Here is a 24,342-nt window from a genome sequence, read left to right on the forward strand (position 1 = left end):
TGGAGCGCGATGGGCAGATGCCGGGACAGCCAATCAGAACGCCGTGAGGGTGGGCCGGGGGGCGCGCCCGGCTACCTCAGAGGTGGACCCGGGGGGCGGGGCCGGGGCCGGAGGGGGCGGGGCCTGGAGGGCGGGAGCGGGCGGCGGTGGGCGGGGCCTGGAGGGGCGGGACCGCCAGTCCCAGCGGCTGAAGGGGTCGACCTGGCGGCTACCAGCTGGCGAAGCGCCGGAACGAGGCCCCCGAGGGGCGCCTGAGGCTGGACTGACCCTTGAGGAGGGTCCCACCGAGGCCTGAAGGCAGGGGTCTGGGGAGCAGCGAGCGCCCTTAAGGAAGAGTCGGCGGCTGGAGGCTGGAAGCGGGAGGTGAGTGAGGGCGCGAAGCGGGGGAAAGACCTCGGCTTCTGGGGGAGAAGGGGCTCTAAGGGCACCTGAGAGGAAGTGGCCGGAGAGGGGCTGAGCGGAGAGCGGCCGAGAGAGGCGGACGGGAGGGGAGACCACAGGCTGGTGCTGACAGGAGAGGGTGCTGTGCGCCTTCAGGAGGCCGAGCCGTGTGGGGCCGGTGGGGCTCGAGGGCTGAGGTGTCAAGTATCTCCCAGCCCAGGGGATGGAGCCACCTTGGGCGAACCCTGGTCCCTCAGAGGAAGCCCTGCACTTTCCGTGTCCCCAGGGCAGGTAAAGGTGGGAAGCCTGGACTGTATGTGGAAGCGTAAAATGGAGGATGGCTGAAAGGCCTGGGGGTAAAGTGGTGCGGGGTGCGCAGCAGGTACCAGGGACTCGGGGAGGTGGAGGAAATTGTGTGGACACTGAGGTCCTGAAGGCGGCTCTCCGGGAACTCACAGGCAGCCTCGCCATGGCTCCAGCTTCCCCACAGAAGCCCTCACGTCAGGTCGCAGCTTCCCCGGTCAGGGGAGCATTTCTGCACCCATCCCTGGGGTCCTGTCCCCATCCCCGTGCCAGCAAGCCAGAGGGGATGGGGGACTTGGAAAGGAAACACGCACTTTCCCTTTGTGGAATACCAGGCTGTTATGGTCAGTAAAGGACGCTTGCCTCTTCCTCTCCCAGTTCCGAAACCAATGAAGAAGACACATCCACTCAGATACCAAAATACCAGCCTTGCCACAGAGAAAAAGCTAGTTTGGAGGACGTGGCTTAGATGGACCATCAAGAGGGCTAGCTACTTCCACCCCTAAATCAGACACATACACTCCTGGCCTCTGGCCCAGGGGGACAACTGCAGCCTCCACAGAGCTGCTCCAAGCACCATGCCGCCAAGTGCCGATTGAGAAGATGCCTGTCAGCTCACCCTAGAAAGTGTATCCAGAGAAGCCTGAGCACACGTGACCCTGTCTGTTCTCCGCAGCTCACCCATTCACACTTCCCTGGGAGTGGAAAAAAGGCTGGAATTTTTTCTTCAAGGACATTCCTCCATGTGGAAACACAAAACATGGGAGTAAGGGCTCCAGCCTTCATGGACATCTCAAACTCTGATTCTGGGCAAGCTAAGGGAGGAAAAAGCTTTCAAAACCTGGAGGAGGGTTTGAGTTTTGTTTGACTGGACTGGACTGGACTTTTTTCATCTTTTTTAGGGCCGCACCCACAGCATATGAAGTTCCCAGGTTAGGGGTTGAATCAGAGCCACAGCTGCTGGCATATGCCACAGCCCTGTGCCAAGGCCCCAGCAGCACAGGATCCAAGCGACATCTGTGACGTATACCAAAGCTCACAGCAATCTTGGATACTTAACCCACTGAGCAGGGCCAGGGATCAAACCCACATCCTCATGAATACTAATCAGGTTCATTACACCTGAGCCATAACGGGAACTCCTGGACTGGACTTTTTATGAGCGAAACAGTAATCCTCTTTTAAAAAATTTAAGGTAGGAGTTCCTGCTTTGGCTCATTGGGTTAAGGACCTGATGTTATCTCTGTGATGATGCGGGTTTCATCTCTGGCCTTAGTGGATTATGGATCCCACATTGCTGCAAACTGCAGTGTGGGCCTCAGCTGCAGCTCTGATTTGACCCCCTGGCACTGGAACTTCCATATGCTCCAGGTGTGGCCATTTAAAAAAAAAGGAAACACCTGTAAAATCTATCGGAAAATTCATGGATAAGAGTCTCTAGGGACAATCATGAGACAATGCTTTGCTCTTGTACCCTACCAATGCCAGCTTGTTTGATAAACAGGATACAGAGGACTGAGGTTTTGGGTATGAGTGGTTGGGCATATGGTAGTGTCACTTGCTGAAGTAGAGAAGGTTTGGGGAAGATTTTCAACTTAGATTAATGATACATTAGGACAGAAATGCCTATTAGACATTCAAGCGGATAGGGTGAATAGCTGGCATTCAAGAGAGAGGCATTTGGTCTTTCAGGTGATGTCTGTGAACATAAGACTAGATGAAATCAACTAGGGTGTGCGAATTCCAAAGAATTTCCAGGATGAGTCCTGGGGCACCGATCATTTCTAGCATAGGAGTGGCTACAGAAAAAAGAAAAACTAGGGAATGTGGAGTCAGGGAAGCCAAGTGAAGAATGGTGGTCTGCGCAGAGGTTTTAAAGGGATTGTAAAACGAGGTCTGAAATTGGTAACTAAATGTGGCAAGACAACTTGGTGGTGACTGACAATCTCAGGAGATGTGAGAAGACAAGACCAGGGGCAGTAAAAAAGGGTGGGGGTGGGGGTTCCAGTTAAACATGTCAGACTGAGTACAGGCATTGACCTCCATTTCCCACCTAAACCCTACTTACATAAATAAAAGAGATAAAATTGCACAGTAAAAGAATGGGAAAGGAAGCACCAGTAAACAAGAGAGGTCACAACATTAGAGAGGCCAGGAATGTAAAGAGGAGTCATAACAGACTTAGAAAGCCAGAGAAAGCTGAACACCATGTACAGGGGTGAAGCTGTTAAGAGATCATTCCTATCAACGAACCCCAGGAAGGTGCAGAAATTCAAACTAGTATAAAGCTTGAATCAAAAGCAATGTGACGGGGAGTTCCTGTTACAGTGTAAAAGAAATGAATCCGACTAGCATCCATAAGGATGAGCATTTGATCCCTGGCGCTCGCTCAGTGGGTCGGGGATCGGGCACTGCCCTGAGCTGTGGTGTAGGTGGCAGATGTGGCTCAGATCCCGAGTTGCTGGGGCTGTGGTGTAGGCAGGCAGCTGTAGCTCCGATTCAACCCGTAGTCTGGGAACTTCGCAGCCCTAAAAAGCAAAAAAAAAAAAAAAAAAAAAAAAAGTGTGGCAATAGATTCCCTACTTGGGTGGAAGAAGCCTGAAGCAGTTGAGTGTGAACTCGGGCACAAGGGATAGCTGATGGCTGCTGACAGCAGGAGGGTTGTGTCAAAGTCTCCACTCATATGGGAGTCCCACTTCTCCGGTTCAGCCACGGAGCTTCAGGCAACAGGAAGATCTTTCTGGAGTGAATGGCACCCAAAAAAGACCTACAAACATTGGCAGCTGGGACCCAGCAGAAAGCAGAGAAGCCTATCAGCTGGTAGGATATATCAGTTGGCACAGAATTTCCAGCAAGCTCCTCAGGGCTCCAAGGTCAACCTGAGCCAGATATTCAAGGAAAACCTCTACTGTGAAAGGCAACAAAACACACAGAAAAAGGAAATGCTAAGGAATGGAGATGACCGAAAGTTGTGGAAGACGACTCGGACTAAAGCAAATCCCTCCAGAGATAGGCTATTTCGCTCGTTAAAGAAGAACCCTAGGACACACTCTTTCCCTCCTTGCCTTCTCTCTCTGTGCTTATCACCAATTAGCAAACCAAACGTTTTGCATATTTATCTTATTTACTGCCCATCTCGTCACTAAATATAAGCCCTGTAAGAGCTGAAATTTGTTTCATTTGTTGCCATAGCTCCAGTACCTGGAATAATGCCTGGCATGTAATAAACACTCCAAAAGTATATACCGAAGAATGAATGAATGAATAGGAGTCAGTCTCGAAATAAGAAACATTAGGAAAAAAGACTCTTAAATTAAAAATACGGCAGAAATTCTTTAAACATTTTTTAAAACTTTTTTATTGAAGTTATAGTTGGGGTACAATATTATGTAAGTTATAGGTGTACAATATAGAGAATCATAATATGGGAGCAGTTTTAAAGTCACTATAACATTAAAGTCACTATAATGGAGATAAAACAGAAATTTTAGGAAAGTAGCATAAAAGGATAAAGATAATAAAAATTGAAGAGAAATGAAAATTGGAGCATCAATATAGGCGGTCAAACATCTGAATATTAGGAGTTCCAAAGGGAAATCGTGGAGGGAAGATTGTATTAAATAGTTTCCAAAAATTCCCAGAATTGTGGAAAATTTTCCAGATTAAAAAGCACGGGAGACATTTTCCAAAGACCCCTGCAACAGCTCGCATTTCACAGGCTCTTCTACAATGTGGTCTTAGCACTCATCCCCATTGAGAAACAGGACCTCTGTCCCATCCCTGGAATCTATAACCAGATGCGTGAAACCAATTCAGTGCAGTGGAAGTAATCCTGCACAGATTCCAAAGCTGGGCTTGCATTTTGCTCACTAGAGTACCTGCACCTAAAGCCCTGAGACGCCACGTGAGAAGTCCTATCTGAGGCCACCTTGCTGTAAGGAAGCCAAGACACGTAGTGAAGACACACATAGATACTCAGGTTGAAAGCCCCAGCTGAGCCTTTAGCTACATCACCAGCCAACTTTTGTAAGTGAGCTATCTTGGACATCCATCCCGTCTAGTCAAGACTTTAGATAACCACAGTCCCAGCTAATACCTGTCTGAAGCTGCATGAGAATGCCCAAGAGAAAGCTGCCCAGCCTACCCTTCCCAAATTTAAGCTATAGTTGGTTTTTTGGTTGGTTGGTTGGTTGGTTGGTTACACAGCAATAACTACAGGAAAAAAGCGCTACTGTCTGCCCAGCACAATAAATAGGGACTAGGGGAGGGGACCAATACATCAGGCAGGTTGTTGAGAAATTTGAGACGACCAGGGATAGGGATGATCTTAAAAACTTCCAGCAACAGAAAACGAACAAAAATACAGGGGAAAGAGTTCCAATTTAAAATTCTATTTCCATTCAAATGAGGCATCTAATATAAGGGTAGAAATAAAGACATGTTAGATAAGCAAGCTCAGAAGGCTGCTGAAAGATGAGCTCCATCAAAATGAGAAAGCAAACCAAGGCAGAAAAAAATAATGTAACTCGGAATCCACGAAATATCCAAGCTGTATCACAAAGATGGTTTCCCAGAGGGTCATGAACAAAAGAAAATGAACCCAGCACATCCCCTGACGCACATGACAATACTGAGTGGAGCTTGACACTTGGTGAGGAGAGGTCTGGGTTAAGCAGGGCAGGGAACACAGAAAACCGAACAAGTGAAAAACAAGGCAATTGACTCCAGGAAAAACAGAGAGGTGTGCCTAAAGGATATGTAATCATAAATCAGTCCAGGGGGGTTCCCGTTGTGGCTCAGCAGGTTAAGAACCTGATGTTGTCTTTGTGAGGATGCAGGTTCAATCCCTGGCCTTGTTCAGTGGGTTAAGGATCCAGTGTTGCCGTAAGCTATTGCATAGGTCACAGGCGCATCTTGAATCCTGTGTTGTCATGGCTGTGGCCTAGGCCTGGAGCTGTAGCTCTAATTTGCCCCCTGGCCTGGGAACGTCCATATGCTGCGGGTGCAGCTGTAAAAAGAAAAAAATAACAAAGAATGAAAAAATAAACCAGTAGCAAACAGTATTAATATAGTCATACTGAACTCTGAATGCAGATTTCAGCTAACATCTTAAACTGCTTGCGAGGCTAGTGGGAGAGGAAATGTGGTATGCACGCTGTGGGTGACACACCTTGCAGGGTATGAGAGGTAACCCATTTTCTATCACTGGAAATCAGTAGATCTAAAAATAGCACTGCTTAAGTCTTTTTTTTTTAAAATAGCTACACCCACGGCATATGGAAATTCCTGGGCCAGGGACTGAATCCAAGTCGTGGCTGTGACCTATGCCACAGATGTAGCAACGCTGGATCCTTTAACCCACTTTGCTGAGCTAGGAATTGAACTTGTACCTCCATAGCAACCTAAGCCACTGCAGTCAGATTCATAACCCACTATACCACAGTGGGAGCTCCTAAGTCTTTATTGATAAACATGAAGTTAATCACTGGAGAAATCCCTGTAAAAGCTGATCAGTGTTTGTTCTGGGGAGGTAGGGTTGGGCCTGCAGACTTGGTGGTACAAGGATGAGGAAGTTCTGCTCCTAGTACTTCTTTTTTTCCCTCGGTGAAAACATTTCTCTAGGAATGATGGAGATTTGAAGAGAATGAGATATGAAAGAGGCTTCTCAGAGAATCTAGGGGATGTAGGACACAGTAGGGAGATCCTGAGTGCCAACTTGCACACATGACCCAGCATCACCACGTCTCTGAACACCTCTCTCTCTGTACATGGCTCAGCTGCCTCTCCCACACCAGCTGTCGCAGACTCAGGTCAAGATCAGACCCTTCCCCTTCACTGGACGGCTGTGGCAACGCCCTCTCCAGATTCAGGCCTTGTCTTGCTGACGTTCCCCACATGCAATTTTTAAAATAAAATGTGCCCAGATCTCCTCCTCCATCCTCCAACAGCTGATTCCCGCAGCACTCACGGGAAGGCAGCGAGGGTCTCTGTGGTCTGGTCGATCCCCTCGCCAGGCAAGACCGCCAAGCCGGTGCCTCCAGGCTCCCCCTCCCCCCGGGCCGGTAGACTCTCCTCAGCTGTACCCTGCCTTCCTCCCCGGGAATTTTGCTCCCTCCTCCCCCCAGCCCCCTTATCTTCCCCTGCTTCCAATCCGGGCACATGCCCGTGCCGCAGAGAGCCAAGTACAGATACAGTTGACCCGGTACACCTGTTGGCTCTCGGAGGCGTGAGCTGGGCGGGCCCGGTGGGCAGGATTCCCTGCTCCTTAGTCATCCCCGCTCTAAAGATTTGGGGCACGTCAAGGACTGTAACTTCTGCTAAGACCTCAAATGACCACTGGTGCACACAGAAATGTAAGAGCATGTGTTAGTGGACAGTCAGAGAGCTCATGGAAACAGGTAAGAGTGTCAAAGACATTACACAGGAGGAAATTGCCTTTCCTTCTGAAAACTGAGGAAGACCTCATTAGATATTCCAGTGGTTTACTTGCATGATTAATAATCAATTTCCAACATGCATCAAGCATCTGAAAATAACATTATTTTGAGTAAAAGGAAATCTTCCAGGGAGACCCTCCCTCTCTCAGGTCCAGCTGCTCAAATGTCCACCATGTCCAGCAGCGCAGAGAGCTGAAGCTCAGAGGCGACCTCCTCTTCCCTTGAGCTCCGGATCAGCCTCTCTAGGTGCTTCAGCTGTTCGGTCAGAGATGTGCCTCTTGCCTCTGACACATGCAGTTGCTCCCCTGTCCTTTCACGCTAGTTGAACAAAAAAGAAATCAAAAATAATTTGGAGAGTGCCCGTCATAGCACAGCAGAAACAAATCCGACTAGGAACCATGAGGACGCAGGTTCGATCCCTGGCATCGCTCAGTGGGTTAAGGATCCGGTGTTGCCGTGAGCTGTGGTGTAGGTCGAAGACGCGGCTTGGATGCCGTGCTCCTGTGGCTGTGGGTAGGCCTGCAGCTACAGCTCCAATTGGACCCCTAGCCTGGGAGCCTCCATATGCCACGGGTGTGGCCCTAAAAAGCAAAAAGTAAATAAATAAATAAATAACAAAAATAATTTTGGTATATCCATGAACCAAGATATATTCTCTTTCAAGGCACTAGATCTGGCTCATGTCAAAAAAGCTCTTCTGGAGCCTGCTGGGCTCAACAAACCCTTTTCTTAGACTCTATCATACATCCTTCGCGCCCCTTCCAGCACATACGGCTGTATCATCTGCACATGGAATGTTTCTCTTCTGATTCTACCATGAACAACTTCCAGTCCTTTTCATGAAATACCTTTATCAAGGGCTACAAACTTTTCCATTATATATATCGTCATTGCTCAATCAGACGCTCACATTTGGATATTTAGTTGCCACTTTTATGCACCAGAATTAATGCTACAGTGAACAAAAATACATTGATTTTTGTCATATATAGTAATGTTTTAGGGCAGAATTGTTACGTGAAAGGGTATGAATATTTTTAAGGACCTGCCAAACTAATAATTGGAAACAGTATGCCATTTTAACTTGTTTTTCTCTCCTATTGAAGTGCTTCCTAAAAGTCAATACAGGGCATACATTTTACCTGTCCAGCATTAAACATATGTCTAGGATTCAAACTTTGCCCTTGTTTCTTTTACCACTGAAAGAAGGGTGGTGAGGTAGAAGGCTCTTGAGATTTGGAGCCAGGCGGGTCTGGCTCAGAAAAGCCGTTTTGCCACCGACCCGCTGAATGTTCTCGGGTGAGGCCCTTGCCTTCTGTGCTCCTCGTTCATTTTCCTCGGGTCAAGTTAATCCCACAAAGGGGGGCCTGAGTGACACCAGAGCAGAGGGGGTGGCCTCCAGGCCCAGGGGCTGACGTCCCACCCGCGAGCACGGGGGTCAGGCGAGGCGCGGAGGGGGGAGCCTGCCTTGCTGCAGCTTGGCTGAACCCCCAGGCCCGGCTCTGCCTGCAGTGGCCCAGGGCACAGGCCCACATGCAGCCCTGGTCCAGGCGGGGTCCCCCAGGTGCCCGTGAGGGCCGGGGCACAGCGGTCACTCGAATCTCAGCTCCGCTTGGAGGCCGTAGGTTAGCGGTCACCGGAGAGAGAGCCGTGAAACGGAGGCCCCTCCCCCCAGAACCCCGCTGGCCGAGCGGAGCCGTCTGGTGTTCGTCCCACGGAGGGAGGCCTGGGGACACCGAAGCTCGGACAGCATGTGCTCCATAATCCGAACCACTGCTGTCACCCTTGTCATCCTTCTCAGCTCAATGCTTTACTGCACGTGAGCACGTGGCTATGGCTTTTGTTCAGTTCTTAAACATGTTTCAATCCCATTCTTCATTCATTTCACAAGCAGAACACTCACGTTGGGCCGGTTAAGGTAGGAAAAGATTTAATCTGGGAGTTCCCATCGTGGCGCAGCAGAAAGGAATCTGACTAGGAACCATGAGGTTGCAGGTATGATCCCTGGCCTCGCTCAGTGGGTTAAGGATCCTGCACTGCCGTGAGCTGCTGCGTAGGTCGCAGACACGGCTCGGATCTGGCGTTGCTGTGGCTGTGAGGCAGGCCATCGGCTGTAGCTCCAATTAGACCCCTAGCCTCGGAACCTCCATGTGCTGCGGATGCAGCCCTAAAAAGCCAAAAAAAAAAAAAAAGACCTAATTTAAACTAACCGTTTACTGGTCATCACACCATCCTACAACAAATCGAGACATTCCCTTTTCCCCAGCCGTTCTCTCAGTCTTTAATTCTAACATAAATGCCAAATGCACTCTCTTCTCACCTGAGGGCTACCAGGCGTAGACGTCTTTATCCCAGGGAGAGTCGGAGGCAGAGACACCAGAGTCTGAGGAAGACAGAGGGGAAGGGAAGCTGACCGTGCAAATGCTCCCGAGTCTTCCGACACCCACTGCTGAAGCTGATCTTCAAACCTGAAACATTTGGCAAAAATTGAACTATCACTCACTTCTCTCCTCTAAACACTTTAAATGTTTTCTAGTTTTGCTTTTTACTAAGGGTGAACTAAGCTACGATATCAACTGAGAAGCAGAAAAGTATTCTTTTAAAAAACTTAAAATCCTCTTTAACTTATAAATTTGACTTGATGAGAAAGATGGCATTTATCTAAAACATGTTTCTTAAAATGATTCCTAATTCTCCCATTTGGTTTATCTTCTCTAGCTTATTTTGGCCATATGTGTCTGTAATTAATTTGTATCTCTTTTCATCATCCGAATGTATGAATTGCTGCCTATGATTTAAAATTAACCCCAAATCACATCCCACTGCCACCTAACACCCTCTAGAGCTATCCATCCATGAACTTATCTTTTCAAGAAAAACAATCTGATCCAAACTGCTTAAATGATACAGACCTAGAAAAATCTACTTTTAGAAATCATGACACATTCATTCATTCTTCCAACATATATTTTTCCAGTCCCCACTAAACGCTAGGCGCCATCCTGGGTACCAGGGACACAGCACTGAAACAAAACAGACAAGGCCCAGCTGTAGGCAGTTTACACTTTAGCGACAAGAACGTGACAAGGCAGACGTCTGAGGACGAGGAAGACAAGGCAGACACCTGGAGACGGGAGCACTGGCGGCTGGCTCAGATGCCCCGCTGAGTGGGCGCAAGCAGAGACCCGGAGCGAGTGCGAGGTGAGCCAAGGGACCAGGAGGTGGCTGGGGAGGCTCAGGCGGAAGGAAGAGCCGATGCCATGGCCCGCCTGGGAACCGCCTGGCCTGCTGCATCACCCAGCCTCGTCCGCCCGTGAGGGTTCTGCCTTTGATTTGGTGACAGCGGAAGCCCCTGGAAGGTCGTGGGCAAAGGAGAAACATGACCTCTGCCTCACACCTCAAAGGCTCACACCAGGTCCGCTAGGCTAGACTCCAGACTCCTGCAGCGAGGGTCCGCTTCTGAACATACACTCTTTCCTCTTCTTCTCTGTTTTAGGGCCATACCTGTGGCTTATGGAAGTTCCCAGGCTAGGGGGTGAATCGGAGCAGGAGCTGCCGGCCTACACCACAGCCAGAGACAGACACAGCCACACCGGATCCGACCCACATCTGCAACCTATGCTGCAGCTTGCAGCAACACCGGATCCTTAACAAGCAATGAGTGAGGCCAGGGACTGACCCTGTAACCTGACAGACACCGTGTGGGTCTGCCTGCCCACCTGCAGCGTGGGAACCTAAGTAATAAACCATCAATGAAACTGATTCAAATCATGAAACAGTTTAGCACACACCATAGAGGGCACTGCCTCTGCTAAGAGTTTACACGTCACACGACTGACCTGCCATCTTTTGCAAACAGTCTCAGCTCTGGGATCCTTGCTAACCCTGCGTCAAGTGGCCTAAAGGACACAACGAACCCCAGGGGACGGGCTTCACCTCGTGCTCTCCTCTTTCTCCAGCAGCAGCCTGCTAGACAGACACTGGACCAGGAGCTCCTGGGCAGAGGCTCCGCGCGTCAGATCCTCCGAGCTGGGAAGCCGTCCCTCTCGGCCGCGCTCCGCACTCCTCCTCCCTCTGCCGTGCACGTGAAGTACCGCAGTGGGAAGCTCGTTTGCAGAAGGATGCAGAGACCTTATCCCCAAACTGTAAGCACATGTTGTGACACGCGTATGGTCAGGGAGGAGAAGGAGAAAGAGCTCCTCTGGCGTCAGGCAGAGGCGGGCGCGCTGGGGTCTGGCACGGGCGCGAGGACGGGCGGCCTCTGCCTGCCGGGTTTTCTGCTCTCCCGGGCAGCTGTGCTCTCGGAGCTTCGCTGTTGTTTTGCGTCCCGTTACTCCGGGGCCCTCAGCAGTTTCTGTTTTCCCCTGATGGCAGGGTTCCTCTTTTTGCATCTGGCTCCTAAATCCGTCTGGAAGTCATGCTTATGGCAGCAGGCCATGGGGATCTCATTCTTTTCCTAAACAGATGCCAACGGCTGCCCCCCACTAGTTTCCCTAGTTGGGCATGGTACTTTGGTCACATATGGTTCTGTTCTTGCACCTTCTATTCTGACCCATTTCTCTGCTGTCACTTTCGTGTATGCTCTGATATCAGGCAGAGCAGAACTTATTTTTCTTATTCAACATTGTCTCAGCAATTGCTACACATTTTTTCATCCCGATGAATTTTAGAATTAAGTTAGTTGTCACAGACCAAGGGGAAACAACCTTCTGGGCTTTTGATCAGAAATGTCTTAGAGTTCCCGTTGTGGCTCAGTGGTTAACAAACCCGACTAGCACCCATGAGGCTGCAGGTTCGATCCCTGGCCTCACTCAGTGGGTTAAGGATCCAGCATTGCCATGAGCTATGGTGTAGGTCGCAGACGTGGCTTGGATCCTGCGTTGCTTTGGCTGTGGTGGAGGCTGGCTGCTTCAGCTCTGGTTTGACCCCTCACCTGGGAACCTCCATAGGCCGCAGGTGCGGCCCAAAAAAGGAAAAAAACAGTCTTAACTTTGTAGTTTGAGCGGTGACCTCTTTAGAGCAGCGCATCCTCCAGTCAACAGAGCCAAGACTGCCCTCATTTGCTGAGCTTGTCTCTGCACCTTCAGGGCCCTGAGAATCCCCTTCACAGGGGCTTAGCACCTCCTGGCGGTTTGTGTCCGTATGTTCTAGGTTTGCTGCTGCTCTGAGTGAGGATTTTTGTATGTGTTGGTTGATCTGTCTGGTCACCTTGCTGGATGCTGGATTGTCCTAAGGGTGTGTCTAGTGATTATCTTTTTCTTTTTTTTTTTTTTTTTTTTTGGCCACGCCTGTGGCACGTGGAAGTTTCCAGGCCAGGGACTGAACCCAAGCCATAGCAGCAACCAGAGCCAGAGCCAGAGCAGTGACAATCTTGGATCCTTAACCCACTGAGCCACCAGGGAACTCCTTCTGTTGATTATCTTGAACTGACCGTTTTATTGTCTGGAAATGACAGTCCCTCCTTTCTCTTGATATTTATGCCACCATGTCTGTACTCCTCAAGTGGGCAGGGTCTCCAGTTCAATAGCAAATAGCAGTGTGATATCAGGGGAAGCTCAAGGCTGATTCTAACATCAGTTTCTGATGTCTTACCAAGAAGCATGAGGGGGGTTTTGCTAGTGTTGGGGTAGACAGCCCGACCAAGCTCAGGAAATTTTTACCCAAGTTTGATAAGAAATTTTATCAGGAATGGGTATAAATTTTTTTCTTGGGGAGAGGGGGAAGGAATGGATATAAGTTTCAAGGAAAGCATTTCAACACCTACTAAAATAATCACTTATTTTCTGTCATGACAGCAAATTACATGAATAGATTTCTACTGTTGATATTGTTTAGCAAAATATAAAGTGAGCTTGGGAATATATTTTTTTTTTTTTTTTGGCCACCCACTGTCATATGTAGTTCCCAGGCCAAGGATCAAATCCTAGCTGCAGCTGTGACCTACACCACAGCCAGATCCCTGAATCCACCGTGCTGGGCTGGGGATTGAACCTACATCCTGGAGCTGCAGAGACACTGCTAATCCCGTTGTGCCACCCGGGGAACTCTTGTGAATTTTTTATGTAATGCAAAATTGCATGTGCTAACATTTTACTCGGTATTGCTGAAGCAGGTTTATAAGTGAGATACAGTGTCAGCTTTCTTTGGTCTGGACTCTCCTGGCTATGTCATGACTCCAGGGCCATGTTCAGGCCATAAATGAAGAGAAATGCTCGCTTTCTCTGCTCTAGAACAGCTTCTACTACATGGGATGAACAGTTCCTTGAGTATTTGTCAGTATCTTCCTACCACAGGCTGGATTCTGAGTAGAGGATGTGAACCGCTGCTGCTGTCTGCTCTGGAAGGGAATCGAGTCCACTCCCTTGGCTGAGGGATGACAGAAACACACACTGAACACAGATCTCACCGGCCCTGACTCAACTGTAGCTCCTTCTGCGTCTGCATTCTGGCTTGTTCCCACGACAAAGGAATGTCATATTTTTTCAAATGATTTTTAAAAAAATACACACATATCTGGCCATCTTCACTCAGCGCCTCTGAAAAAAGAACATAAAAATAAGAGAAAAGAATATCAAAGGAGCGACAAGTGACCACCTGACATTTGCTTTTTTTTTTTTTGTCTTTTTAGGGCTGAATCTGTGGCATATGGAGGCTCCCAGGCGAGGGGTCGAATCGGAGTTGTAGCTGCCGGCCTACACCACAGCCACAGCAACGCTGGATCCGAGCCATGTCTGCAACCTACACCTCAGTTCACAGGAACACCGGATCCTTAACCCACGGAGCGAGGCCAGGGATTCAACTCACATACTCATGGGTGCTAGTCGGGTTTGTTAACCACTGAGCCACAAGGGGAACTCTGAGGACAGGTCCTTTTGATTAAAGTCACACAATTACGTGGCTCCCACGTTGGACCTAATTATGCTTCAAGTGTCTATGGGTCATTCAAGGTCATTCACAACCAGACAGGCACGGCCAATGTGACTCCCCGAAGCTTCAGAAGCCTGCCTAACTTAAAGAGAGGCCCATTCCAGGGAGATGAGCGCAGGCTCTCCTGGAACCTCCTCAGCTCTTCCCAGAGTTGGCAGGTCACCTGGAATCGCTGGCTGGAAGAGGCGGTTCGAAGGAAAGGAAGGGTGGGGACCCTCAGGAAAGGCACAAGCAGCAAATAAGTTGGACCAGGAAAGCCGCACGAGGGGCCAGCCCCACAGAGCCGAGCCTGCCCACCTGACGTGACGGGAAGCCTGGGGGGTATCCAGTCCCTCAGCTTGTGGTTGATGCACAAGGCGATGACATCGTCCCACGGGATCTCGGCAACGGAGGGCCCCGAGCCCTGGCCCGGGGAGAGGCTCCTGCTCTTCCACCTGCGGTACGTGCTGCGGAGCAGGCTCTCCACCTGGGACTGCAGAACGGGCCGCGTGTGGCGAGAGCTGGGGATCTGGGAGGCGTACTGGACGACCATGGAGCACACCGGGAGCCAGGGCGCTGCAGAGAAGGTACCTGGTGAGCTACAGCTGGAACGCTACACGGAGCGGCCCTCCCTCTGCTTTTCCTAGGAGCGGGCAACTGTTAGCTGACACGTCTGCCCTCAACCTCACACACAGGAGAACCACAGCTGTTGAGGGAAGAGTATCTCCCTCCCCATGTCCAGATGAGGGATGCAGCCGCCCAGGTTCAAATGCACAACAACGGGTCCATCCTAGAGGCTCGGACTGCAGGGGCCTGTGGATACAGCCAGGAATCTGCACTTGACCGAGCACACAGGGACGCCTCATCCCAGAGGCCCTGGCTTCTCCTGAGGAGTCCAGACCTAGCTCACAGCAGAGGATGTGCACAGGGCGGATTGCTTCCCTTCAGCAACAAATGTCTCTTAGACCTACTGGAGACCGTGCCTCAAAATTTAGAAGGATGCTCGAGCCTCTGCCCCACGCGGTCCAAAGGAGAATGGCCCTGCCGAGGCCAAGGGTGCACCGCATAAGCTCAAACAGCCTCGTCCCCTCCTAACTGCGTCAGCACGGAAAGGGGCACGTCCTCGCAGCACAGGGACCCGCAGAGATGCCTTAGAGCGGCCCAAAGGCCTCACCCAGGTACAGCCGAAGCCACGGAATAAGCTGCTTTGGCAAAGAAGGAACCCTGGCGTTAAAGCAGCTCTGTGTGCCACAGCCCCAGCAGAGCAGCAGCAGGGGGACAGAATGACACAGTTACATACTTTTTGTTCCCAAACCCCATGACGTAGGCAGGACAGGACCTGCTGTTAATTCTTCGCTTCAACACGCCTCCTGACACCGCTTGCCACCTCCCTCATGAGGCCGAGCAGACACCATGGGCCGCTCAGCCAGCAGGAAGGGCCAAGCGCCCCCATCTGACAGCACCCCAGCTCCTTCTGACTCCTGAGCCCAAAAGCAAGTGCCAGCAGGGGCAGTGAGGGCCGGGGTGCACAGCGGAGGGGCACTACCTCTCAGCGGGGCCCACACCTGCCAGGGTGTCTCTACAGTGACCAAGGGCCGGGCAACTCTGCCATCCTACAGCCAGAGACTCTCTAGACGGGCACGCACCCTCCGGAGGCGGGAGGTCCATCTGCGGAAGCTGGAAGCCGAGGATAGCCTGCTTCAGCCAGGCCAGGTGCTCCGGGGCGTTCCAGTGAAGGTGAGGAAGCAGTCGGCTGCCCCCTGCCTCGGCAAACTCGGTGACAGGCCAGGACAGGTCACAGAGCTGCTCAGAGGACACCACGGATGCCAGGAAGTGCAGCACGCTGTTGAACAGCTCAATGACAGCGCTAGGCTCCTGCGAGGCCAGGCCACCCCGCCGCCTCTCGCTTCTGTCATGGAAAAACCGGCTGCTGAACTCCCGGCTAACCCCATCCTCCACGTACTGAATGAGGGTCTGGGAGCAAAGGTCAAGGGCACGGGGGCAGCGGGAGACCAGCCACCGCACAGCCTGTGCAACCTGAGGAGCAAAGACAGTTGGGAGAGATCTGGTCAAACAATGCACGCTGGTTTCAAGGTTCCAGATGCCCCACAGCTGCCACAGCAGGCGCCGTAGCACCAGCACCTCAATGGTGCCAGGAAGGGGAGCAAAAGCTTCCTCTGCTGTTGAGTTTGGCCTCACGGGGTCCTGGAGACCCACACAGTGGGGACCCCCAAGAAGGGCTCCCATTCCCCGAGCCCCCTGAGGAGTGTCTCCCGCAGGAAGCCCCTGGAAGGGCTGGGGCCCAAGGGAAACCAGCCCCGCCGGCCTCTTCACCGCACACAGAAAAGGAAACCACATCTTCCCACTCGTAGAGGGACCGACAGCTTCACTACGTGCCAGACGCTTTCACATCCTCTGGTTATCTTTCTTCCTAAAGTCACTTTTTAAACTTTTATTTATTTATTTATAGTCTTTTCAGGACCTTCACCTGTGGCATGTGGAGGTTCCCAGGCTAGGGGTCAACTTGGAGCTGTAGCTGCCGGCCTACACCACAGTTCATGGCAACACTGGATCCTTAACCCACTGAGCAAGGCCAAGGATCGAACCCGTGTCCTCATGGATACTAGCCAGGTTCGTTACCGCTGAGCCATGACAGGAACTCCCTGAAGTTACTTCTGTTTTAATTCGCAGCACTTCTTTTTCTAGAGGGAACTATCAGCTCAGACTTCCTCTTAAGGAAACCTCTGAGAACATTATTCCTTCATCTTCCGAGAACCACCCTCTATAAAAATGATTACATATCTGACATTCAGATACAAGACACGAACTGTCGTATTTTAAATCCGTGACAAAACCTCTAGGAAATTTTATACGAACAATTTAATTTGTTGCAGCTATCACGACTATAGGCAAATTTTATCTTTTGATTTCTGCTTATATAAAGTTTCCTGTCAAAACATAAAATTAAAACTGTAGGCATATACACTAAATTGAAGACAGAGCAAATGGGGAGAATCTGATACATCCTGTGGCCCTTCAAAAAGGAGGCCCCCTTACCTTGGTGGTGCCTTGCAAGTCATTAACGGAGTCGGGGATCTCAACAACAGTGTAGTCTGAGATCAGCTTGGCGGAGACCAAATCCTGCAGCATCAGACCTTTAAGAGAAGCAGGTGGAGTCACGGTCTCCGGCTGGCAGTGGCCTCTCTCGGCTCGGACCCCGCCCAGCCCTGCCCCACTCGCTGCAGCGGCTGCTGGCACGGGATTCCCAAAACCACACAGCTAGCCCTTTCTTAGACCCCGGGTTCCACCCACTCATTAATAAACACGCCGCTTCACCAAGGGGGCTGCCTCCACACACCGTCTTCCACTTCCTTCTCCTCAGCGTCCCCGCCTGGACTGGGCACCAGAACCACCAGCGGAAGCGCGGGCCGGAAGGGCTTGGCCTGCAGGAGCTGCTTAATCTGCAGCAGCGCCGCCAACCAGTACACGTCCTCCTCCACTGCGTCCTCGCTCCTCACTTTGGGGGGAAGCAGCAGCATGAGCCCACTGGCTCCCAGGAGCTCCTTCTGTGTCTCTGCGGCATCGAGGGCACCGTCGCTAAGAGCACCGTGAGCCACCTGGAACAGCAGCCAGACCATTACGACGACGACGACGACGACGACGACGACGACGACGACGGACACACCAGGGGACGGGTCGACAGCGAGTGCCGGGAATTCGTGCAGGAGCGGCTGGGTCAGCAGATAACTCAGCCTCTGGCTAGGAGCGGTTGAGCCATTTACCCTTCGGTTACCTCCGAGGCAGACAAGCAAGTTAGCCGGTCATGACAGCCAAAGGGCAAGGCAAACCAGCAGCAGGCAAGGGACTCCCGCCCATTTCTAGAAAGCAGCGCAGAGAAGGGGACAGTCACTCGGCAAAGGAGACGGAGGGAGCCACAGGAAGGGCTGCACGGTGAGGGAGGAACAGGCTGGCAGGGCTGGCCAAAGCCCTGAGTGCCCAGCCTGCGACGCCAGGCGCCCGCGGCCAGGCTCGGGGCTGGAGGACGAGTCACCCACAGGTCAGCTGCCACCTGCAGGCGGCCTGTAAGTGCAACCCGGCCCCCTGGGGTCCAGACACGGGGCCTTGTCAGGCACAGCGGAGGGGCCCTGCCAGTGGCCCGCACCTCCCCTGAGAGCACCAGCAGCTGCCCAAGGAGGAGGAAAGATGAGTCCTTTCCAATGAAACCAAACAACCAAGGGAGTAGACACCCAGATCCTGACATCTGGGGTCCCCTCCAGAAAAAGCTGCCTTGCCATTTCCATACCTTCCACCACACCCCAAATACAGAGCTATGGCCAGCCTTTTAGGGACTCGCTCAGGCATGGGAGGCCTCAGATAAAGTGTCTGAGGAGAGTCTCCAACATGAGAGAGAGACTAGAGTAACATAACGGAGAAACAGGATCCCAAAGGAAAGAGGTAATGCGTGGAACATAAAACTTGTGTCAAAATCCCGCCTCCTCTGAGGAGGCACCCAGAAATGGTCACAAGACGGAAAAGTCAACTAAGGATAAGAAAAAGGGAGCCAGTGATACATATGCTAACTAAAACCCCAATAGGACGTGTGGAACTCTCCCGAACACGATACTGAGAAATAAGAAAGGAGTTCTCTGTGGCCCAGAGGGCCAAGGATCTGTCACTGTCACTGCAGGGGCTTGGGCTGTCGCTGTGGCGCAGGCCTGACCCTGGCCTGGGACCTTCCACATGCTGCAGGTGTGGCAAAAACACACACACACACAAAACCAAGACAGGAAACGGGATGGAGATGAAGAGGCTCAGAGGACCAACTGACAAGGTCAGACATCGGTCCACTAGGAGTTCAAGAAAGAGCAGGAGAAAAGGGACGGCAGGCTTCATCAAGACGCACAAGACGCCCCAGGCGCGAAACGAGGGCCTCCAGCCACAAGGGGCAACCACGCCCAGATGGGGGAGGAAGTGGGCACCAGGCGTACACACGCAAGCGCCTTCAGGGTCCCGGGCAGAGGTGTCACGAAGCGTGTCTCTACAGGCTCTTCTCAGCCTCTGTGTTCTCTGCTGAAAACTCCACCTCGTCCTGCTTTGCTTTACCCCATCTCCCGCTTGGAAAACAGTCGCAGTGCTGGCAAATGACTTAAGCTTAGGAACAGACCTGAAGGCCTAAGTTATTCACGTGGTCAGCTGAATGAGGACCCGGTGCGCTGGTCTAGACACGCCAGACCTGTGCAGACAGGCACACCCGTTTGCACAGCATGATATGTCCTCTAAAGGATAAGAGGAGGATGAGCCTCATGGCCCCTAGGGGCTTATGAGGGGTCGTTAGCAGAATCTGCATTAGCAAGGAGAACCAAGGTGCAAACCTAGGCACCGCTGGGTTGCTGCAGAAGCGCAATGGTGATTCTCTAGAATGCTCTGCATAGAGAGCTGACGCCAAGCCTCCTCAACGCTAATGACTGTTAAACGCCTAAAGGTCAGAATAAAAGCTTGATCAGCTACCGGCTATGTGACTTTCGAAATAAATAAGAAAAAAACCTATATCCTGCACCTACAACCCCCTCCTCACTTGACGTCACCCTCAAGAGCACAATCACAGCAGTGTGGTTTCTTGAGGCGGGGCTCTTGGTCCCGGACACCTTGAGTCCCCCAGTTCCCACCTTTAATTAAGATAAATGTCTCTGTGTCTTGTTCTATGTTAACTTTTTCCTTAACCTTCACAGCACCCGTTCTCTGCACAGAGACAGCAGACTCTCAGAGAAATGAAGCCACAGAGAAAGGGAGAGGGACAGTTTCCGACATCTCAGCAGTAATGCCGGCTGCCAGGCGACAGAGCAGCAAAACTGGAAGGGAAACAACTTTCAAGCCATAATTCTACAAATCTAGCTTAGACTGTGAAGCAAATGTGAAGCTAACTACATTTTCACGTGGGCAGGAGCTCGGAAAATCCTCTTCCCAGGCAGTCTTCCTTTGAAAGAAAACGAGAGGCCAAACCAAGAGAGAACCATGCTGCTGCTGCTGCTGCTGCCAATGGCAGCCCCGACCAAGTGCTCGGCCTGTGCCAGGCGCCATTCCAAGAACTCGGGAGGTGGACCTCGCCCCGTCAAGGGCCCTGTGCCCGGTGCTCTACATGGCAGCTGTGTGGCCTAAGGCAGTTTATCCGAACCCCTCTGATCCTCAGTGTCCTCGCTGGTAACCGCCGTGAGAAACGACACCCGGACACACTATCAGCCCCGAAGGGAGCAGGAGGATGGAGCCTTCTCAGAGGCCGGGGTCACGTAAAACGGCAGAACATCTGAAACTCCATTAAGGCATGTACAGCCCATCTGGGTAAATATTAATGAAAGATAAAATCATTTGAGTGAGATAATGAAGCAACTACCACTTGCAGAAAAAAATAAAGAGCACTTGCTGGCTCTGGGGTGTGCAGCCATCAGCACGTGGCCCTCTCCAGAGATGACACACGGGGTCACCGAGCCGCCCTGGGAAGATGGGGACGGCTGGGTGGGACCGTGGTGGCAGAGCTAGTGGGCTGTGCAGCCCCAAGCTGGCCCCTGTGATGATCCCGCCTCCCAGTGTTTGAATCTAATGAGGAAACGGGTTCTCATTAAACGAGAATCTGGGGGAGTTCCCATCATGGCTCAGCGGTCAGCAAACCAGCATCTGTGAGGACACAGGCCTGATCCCTGGCCTTGCTCAGTGGGTTAAGGATCCAGCGTTGCTGTGAGCTGTGGTGTAGCAGCTCGGATCCTGTGTTGCTGTGGCTCTGGCGTAGGCCAGCGGCTATAGCTCTGATTGGACCCCTAGCCTGTGAACCTCCGTGTGTCTCCAGGGCAGCCCTAAAAAGACAAAAACAGACCAAAAACAAACAAACGAACAAACGAGAATCCCCCAGGGAACCAATTAAGTTCAGTACTATACACACACACTTATAAAGAACAAAAATTAGAACTTAGAATAAAAAAACCAAGGACCACTTGGATGCAAGACAAAAGCAACGAACCTGAAGTGCCTGGTGCTGAACCTGTGTACTGGCTGGATTAAGTTTAGTGAAAACTGCATAGAACTGGTGTTCCCATTGCAGTGGCTTAAGAATCCGACTGCAGCGGCTCGGGCTGCTGTGGAGCTGAGGGTGCAGTGGGTTAAGGATGTGGTATTGCCACAGCTGTGGCAGAGGTTGCAGTCATAGCTCGGATTCAATCCCTGGCCCAGGAATTTCCATATTCCGTGGGTGCAGCCATTAAAAACAAAACAAGAGAAAAATAAAAACCAAGAAGTATTAAAAACCTTTTGGAAAGACCTGATGTATCAGGAAGCTATTTTAACAAGGACATCAGCAGCTGCCAAGGTGAGATGTAACAGCCACCGCGTTTTTGTGTAACGCTGTCTCTCGTCTCTCTTGGGTTAATTACCAGAGGCCCATGGCGTTCGGGGCTTCTGAATTCCGCGCAGAACGCACGGGGACATATGTGCATTTTTCAGGGTGTTCTGGGTTTTCACCAAGTTCTCAGAGAGAGGTCTGTGACCAAAGGCAGTTAAGATGCACTGCACTCATGAGAACCCAGCCTGGTCTCTCACACCCAACAGGTGTCCCTGAGGCGCCATCACGACGCAGGGATGAGCAGATGAGACACTTGCTTCTGTTTTTGCCACATTATTTCAAAAACACTTCAGGGAAGTTACGTGATTCCAATGACGGCTGGGAGTGGCCGCAAAGAGGGAAGTCACAGAAGTAAATGCCCAGAGTGACTGTCACTCACCTTTACGCACACACTGATAGAAACTGTCTGATCCCCTTTGCTGCTGAGCGTGTTAAACAGCGCGAGAGTCTGAATCCCATCAACCTCATCCGCTGAGGCATCGTCTCCCATGAACTTGACTTTTAACCAATTTGCTAGAATTCTGTGCATAAAAGAAAATAACAATTGAAGGAGAGTCTGTTTCTCAGTTTGAACTACAAAGAGAAACATCACACAGATGTGAATCCACAAATACCAAAATCACTGTGCAGTTGCTCTGAACAAAACAGGCTATTTTTTTTTCTTTTTTCTTTTTGTCTTTTTAGGGCCACACCCGCAGCATATGGAAGTTCCCAGGCTAGGGGTTGAATCAGAGCTGCAGCTGCCGGCCTACACCACAGCCACAGCAGGCTATGATTTTTTTTTTTGTCTTTTTTTTTTTTTTTTTTTGTCTTTCTGCCATTTCTTGGGCCGCTCCCGCAGCAGATGGAGGTTCCCAGGCTAGGGGTCGAATCGGAGCTGTAGCTGCCAGCCTACACCAGAGCCACAGCAACGCAGGATCCGAGCCACGTCTGCAACCTACACCACAGCTCACGGCAACACCGGATCCTTAACCCACTGAGCAAGGGCAGGAACCGAATCCGCAACCCCATGGTTCCTAGTCGGATTCGCTAACCACTGCGCCACGACGGGAACTCCAGGCCATGATTTTAAATGAAGTTAGGAACTCTCCTGGGTTATGTATTTGGGTCAGAGGAGAGGGTACTCGTTCTAATATGAGTTAAACTTCTGAACCACTAGGAAAAGATCCTGAGCCATAGAAAAGACCCTCAGAGTTTACCACACAACCCAACAATTCCACTCCTGGGTGTGTAACCAAGAGTACTGAAGACTTACGTCCACACAAACGCTGGCACATGAATGTTCACAGAAGCATTATCCATAACAACCAAAAAGCAAAAACAACACAAGTGCCCGTCGACGGATGAACAAATAAAACGTACGTTCATACAATCACACATCATTCAGCCACAAAAAAGAAGGCAGGACTAATGCACACCACAACATGAATAACCTAGAAAACGCTGTGTTCCGGGAAAGGTGCCGGTCTCGGAAGACCACGGGCTCCCACGTTCCGTCTGCCCGAAACGCCCGCAAGAGGCAAATGCGTAGAGACGGAAAAGAGTCACGGTTGCCAGGGGCTGAGGGGAGGAAGGGACTGCGAGTGACTGCTTATGGGCATGGGGTTTCTTTTTAGGTTAAAAAAATTAAGCAATTAGATAGTGGTGATGGTTACACAACTTGTGAATATACCAAAACCCATGAAACGTACATTATAAATGGGAGAAATTTATGATCCGTGAATTACATCCTAAAAAGCTGTTAAGAAAGAAAAGTAACATGTGCCGTTGCTCTAAAAGCATGGCTTCTGGGAGCGATTTGGTTACGGCAATAACGCCGCGTCAACTTTTTGGAAGTTCTTTTTAAATGACAAAAGTTCTTTTCCTAAGGAAGAGAATGGACCGATCCAAACAAACGGAACTGTCTTTCCCAGAGTCTAAAGTGAAGCAGCTTCTAATCACTATACCTCAGTAGAGCTTTATATCACAACCAGGTCTTAAAAGCTTTCGGACAGGAGTTCCCATCGTGGTGCAGCAGCAACAAATCTGACTAGTATCCCTGAGGACACAGGTTCAATCCCTGGCCTTGCTCAGTGGGTTAAGGATCTGGCGTTGCTGTGAGCTGTGGTGTAGACTGCAGACGTGGCTTGGATGTGGCACTGCTGTGGCTGTGGTATAGACCAGTGGCTACAGCTCTGATACGACCCCTATCCTGGGATACACTGTGGGTGCGGCCCTAAAAGACCAAAAGAAACACACCAGTTTTTGGACAAAGACTGCTGCCAAGTGTTCCAATAAGAATGTGAATAACCCAAGCATCAACTTCGAGTCACAAATAAAACAGCCCCCAAGGAGAGGCATCACAGGAAGGCACCAGGTGCCCAGCGTGAGAGGAGCATCGATCGTGGCGCCACCGGACGCTCCCGGAGGCCACCCCACCTCCCAGGCCGCTTGCTCCCTGACCTGCCGGGACTCCCTGGGGACCGCTCTTCTCCATCGGGCAACACCAGTACCAGCTTCCAAAACACGCGCTCCCGCCTCCCAGGGAGGTCCTCGGCCACAAGGGACGGCAGGTCCAAGGGCGCCCATGCTGCGTCACTGGAAGGGACAGAGCACCACAGGTGAGGCGTGCGCATGGCCGGCAGGGGCAGGACACGCGGGCGGCAGGACAGACCTCAGCAGCTGCTGGTGGAAGTGCTGGACCTTCATCTGGTGCGCGGTCCTGTTCCTGAGCCGCCGCAACCTGCAGAGAAAGCACACGGCGCCGGCGTGAGGCTGGGCCCGGGGAGCGGGCGACGGCCGCTGGGAGCCCAGAGGGACGGAAGGGCGCGTCTCCTGGGGGGACATCGGGAGGCCAAGAGAGTCTTCCTGATGAAGAAATGGCTTAGTCAGAGGCCTTGTTCATGCCACAAAACCAAGCAGGCCTCCTCCCCTGCGTGCCGGCCACGG

At 51.4% G+C, this 24,342-nt stretch overlaps 1 protein-coding gene and 2 long non-coding RNA genes across 12 annotated transcripts in view; 2 read left to right on the forward strand and 1 right to left on the reverse strand.

Annotated features, from left to right (window-relative positions):
- The first annotated feature begins 176 nt into the window (after nt 1-176).
- On the forward strand, nt 177-5,045 carry LOC146397943 (uncharacterized). The gene is made up of 2 exons (XR_014825307.1): nt 177-363; nt 1,063-5,045. It is a non-coding gene; the product is annotated as an uncharacterized LOC146397943 (long non-coding RNA).
- Nucleotides 4,019-24,342, reverse strand: part of MCM3AP (minichromosome maintenance complex component 3 associated protein) — a 50,072-nt gene continuing 29,748 nt past the window's right edge. For 3 of the 10 annotated variants that reach the window (XM_021082493.2, XM_084992393.1, XM_021082491.2), the window contains 11 exons: nt 24,068-24,136; nt 23,857-23,991; nt 21,794-21,935; nt 17,386-17,644; nt 17,085-17,182; nt 15,674-16,064; nt 14,346-14,603; nt 13,528-13,657; nt 11,058-11,264; nt 9,442-9,589; nt 4,019-7,439 (listed from right to left, as the gene is read on the reverse strand). In XM_021082493.2, the coding sequence (XP_020938152.2) occupies nt 7,281-7,439; nt 9,442-9,589; nt 11,058-11,264; nt 13,528-13,657; nt 14,346-14,603; nt 15,674-16,064; nt 17,085-17,182; nt 17,386-17,644; nt 21,794-21,935; nt 23,857-23,991; nt 24,068-24,136 (1,996 nt within the window). In that variant the 3' untranslated portion in view covers nt 4,019-7,280. Of the gene's footprint in view, nt 7,440-9,441; nt 9,590-10,033; nt 10,145-11,057; nt 11,265-13,527; nt 13,658-14,345; nt 14,604-15,673; nt 16,065-17,084; nt 17,183-17,385; nt 17,821-21,793; nt 21,936-23,856; nt 23,992-24,067; nt 24,137-24,342 lie in introns of those variants that run through there. The other 7 variants (XR_002341354.2, XR_014825292.1, XR_014825291.1 and 4 more) reach the window with 7 other exon arrangements.
- On the forward strand, nt 11,081-20,978 carry LOC146397944 (uncharacterized). Its single transcript, XR_014825306.1, has 2 exons — nt 11,081-11,266; nt 19,757-20,978. It is a non-coding gene; the product is annotated as an uncharacterized LOC146397944 (long non-coding RNA).

This window comes from Sus scrofa, chromosome 13 (genome assembly GCF_054392235.1).
Source record: "Sus scrofa isolate SSC_HxYL_T2T_F1_AM1 chromosome 13, Sscrofa_HxYL_maternal_Yorkshire_Landrace_v2.0, whole genome shotgun sequence".
NCBI lineage: Eukaryota > Metazoa > Chordata > Mammalia > Artiodactyla > Suidae > Sus > Sus scrofa.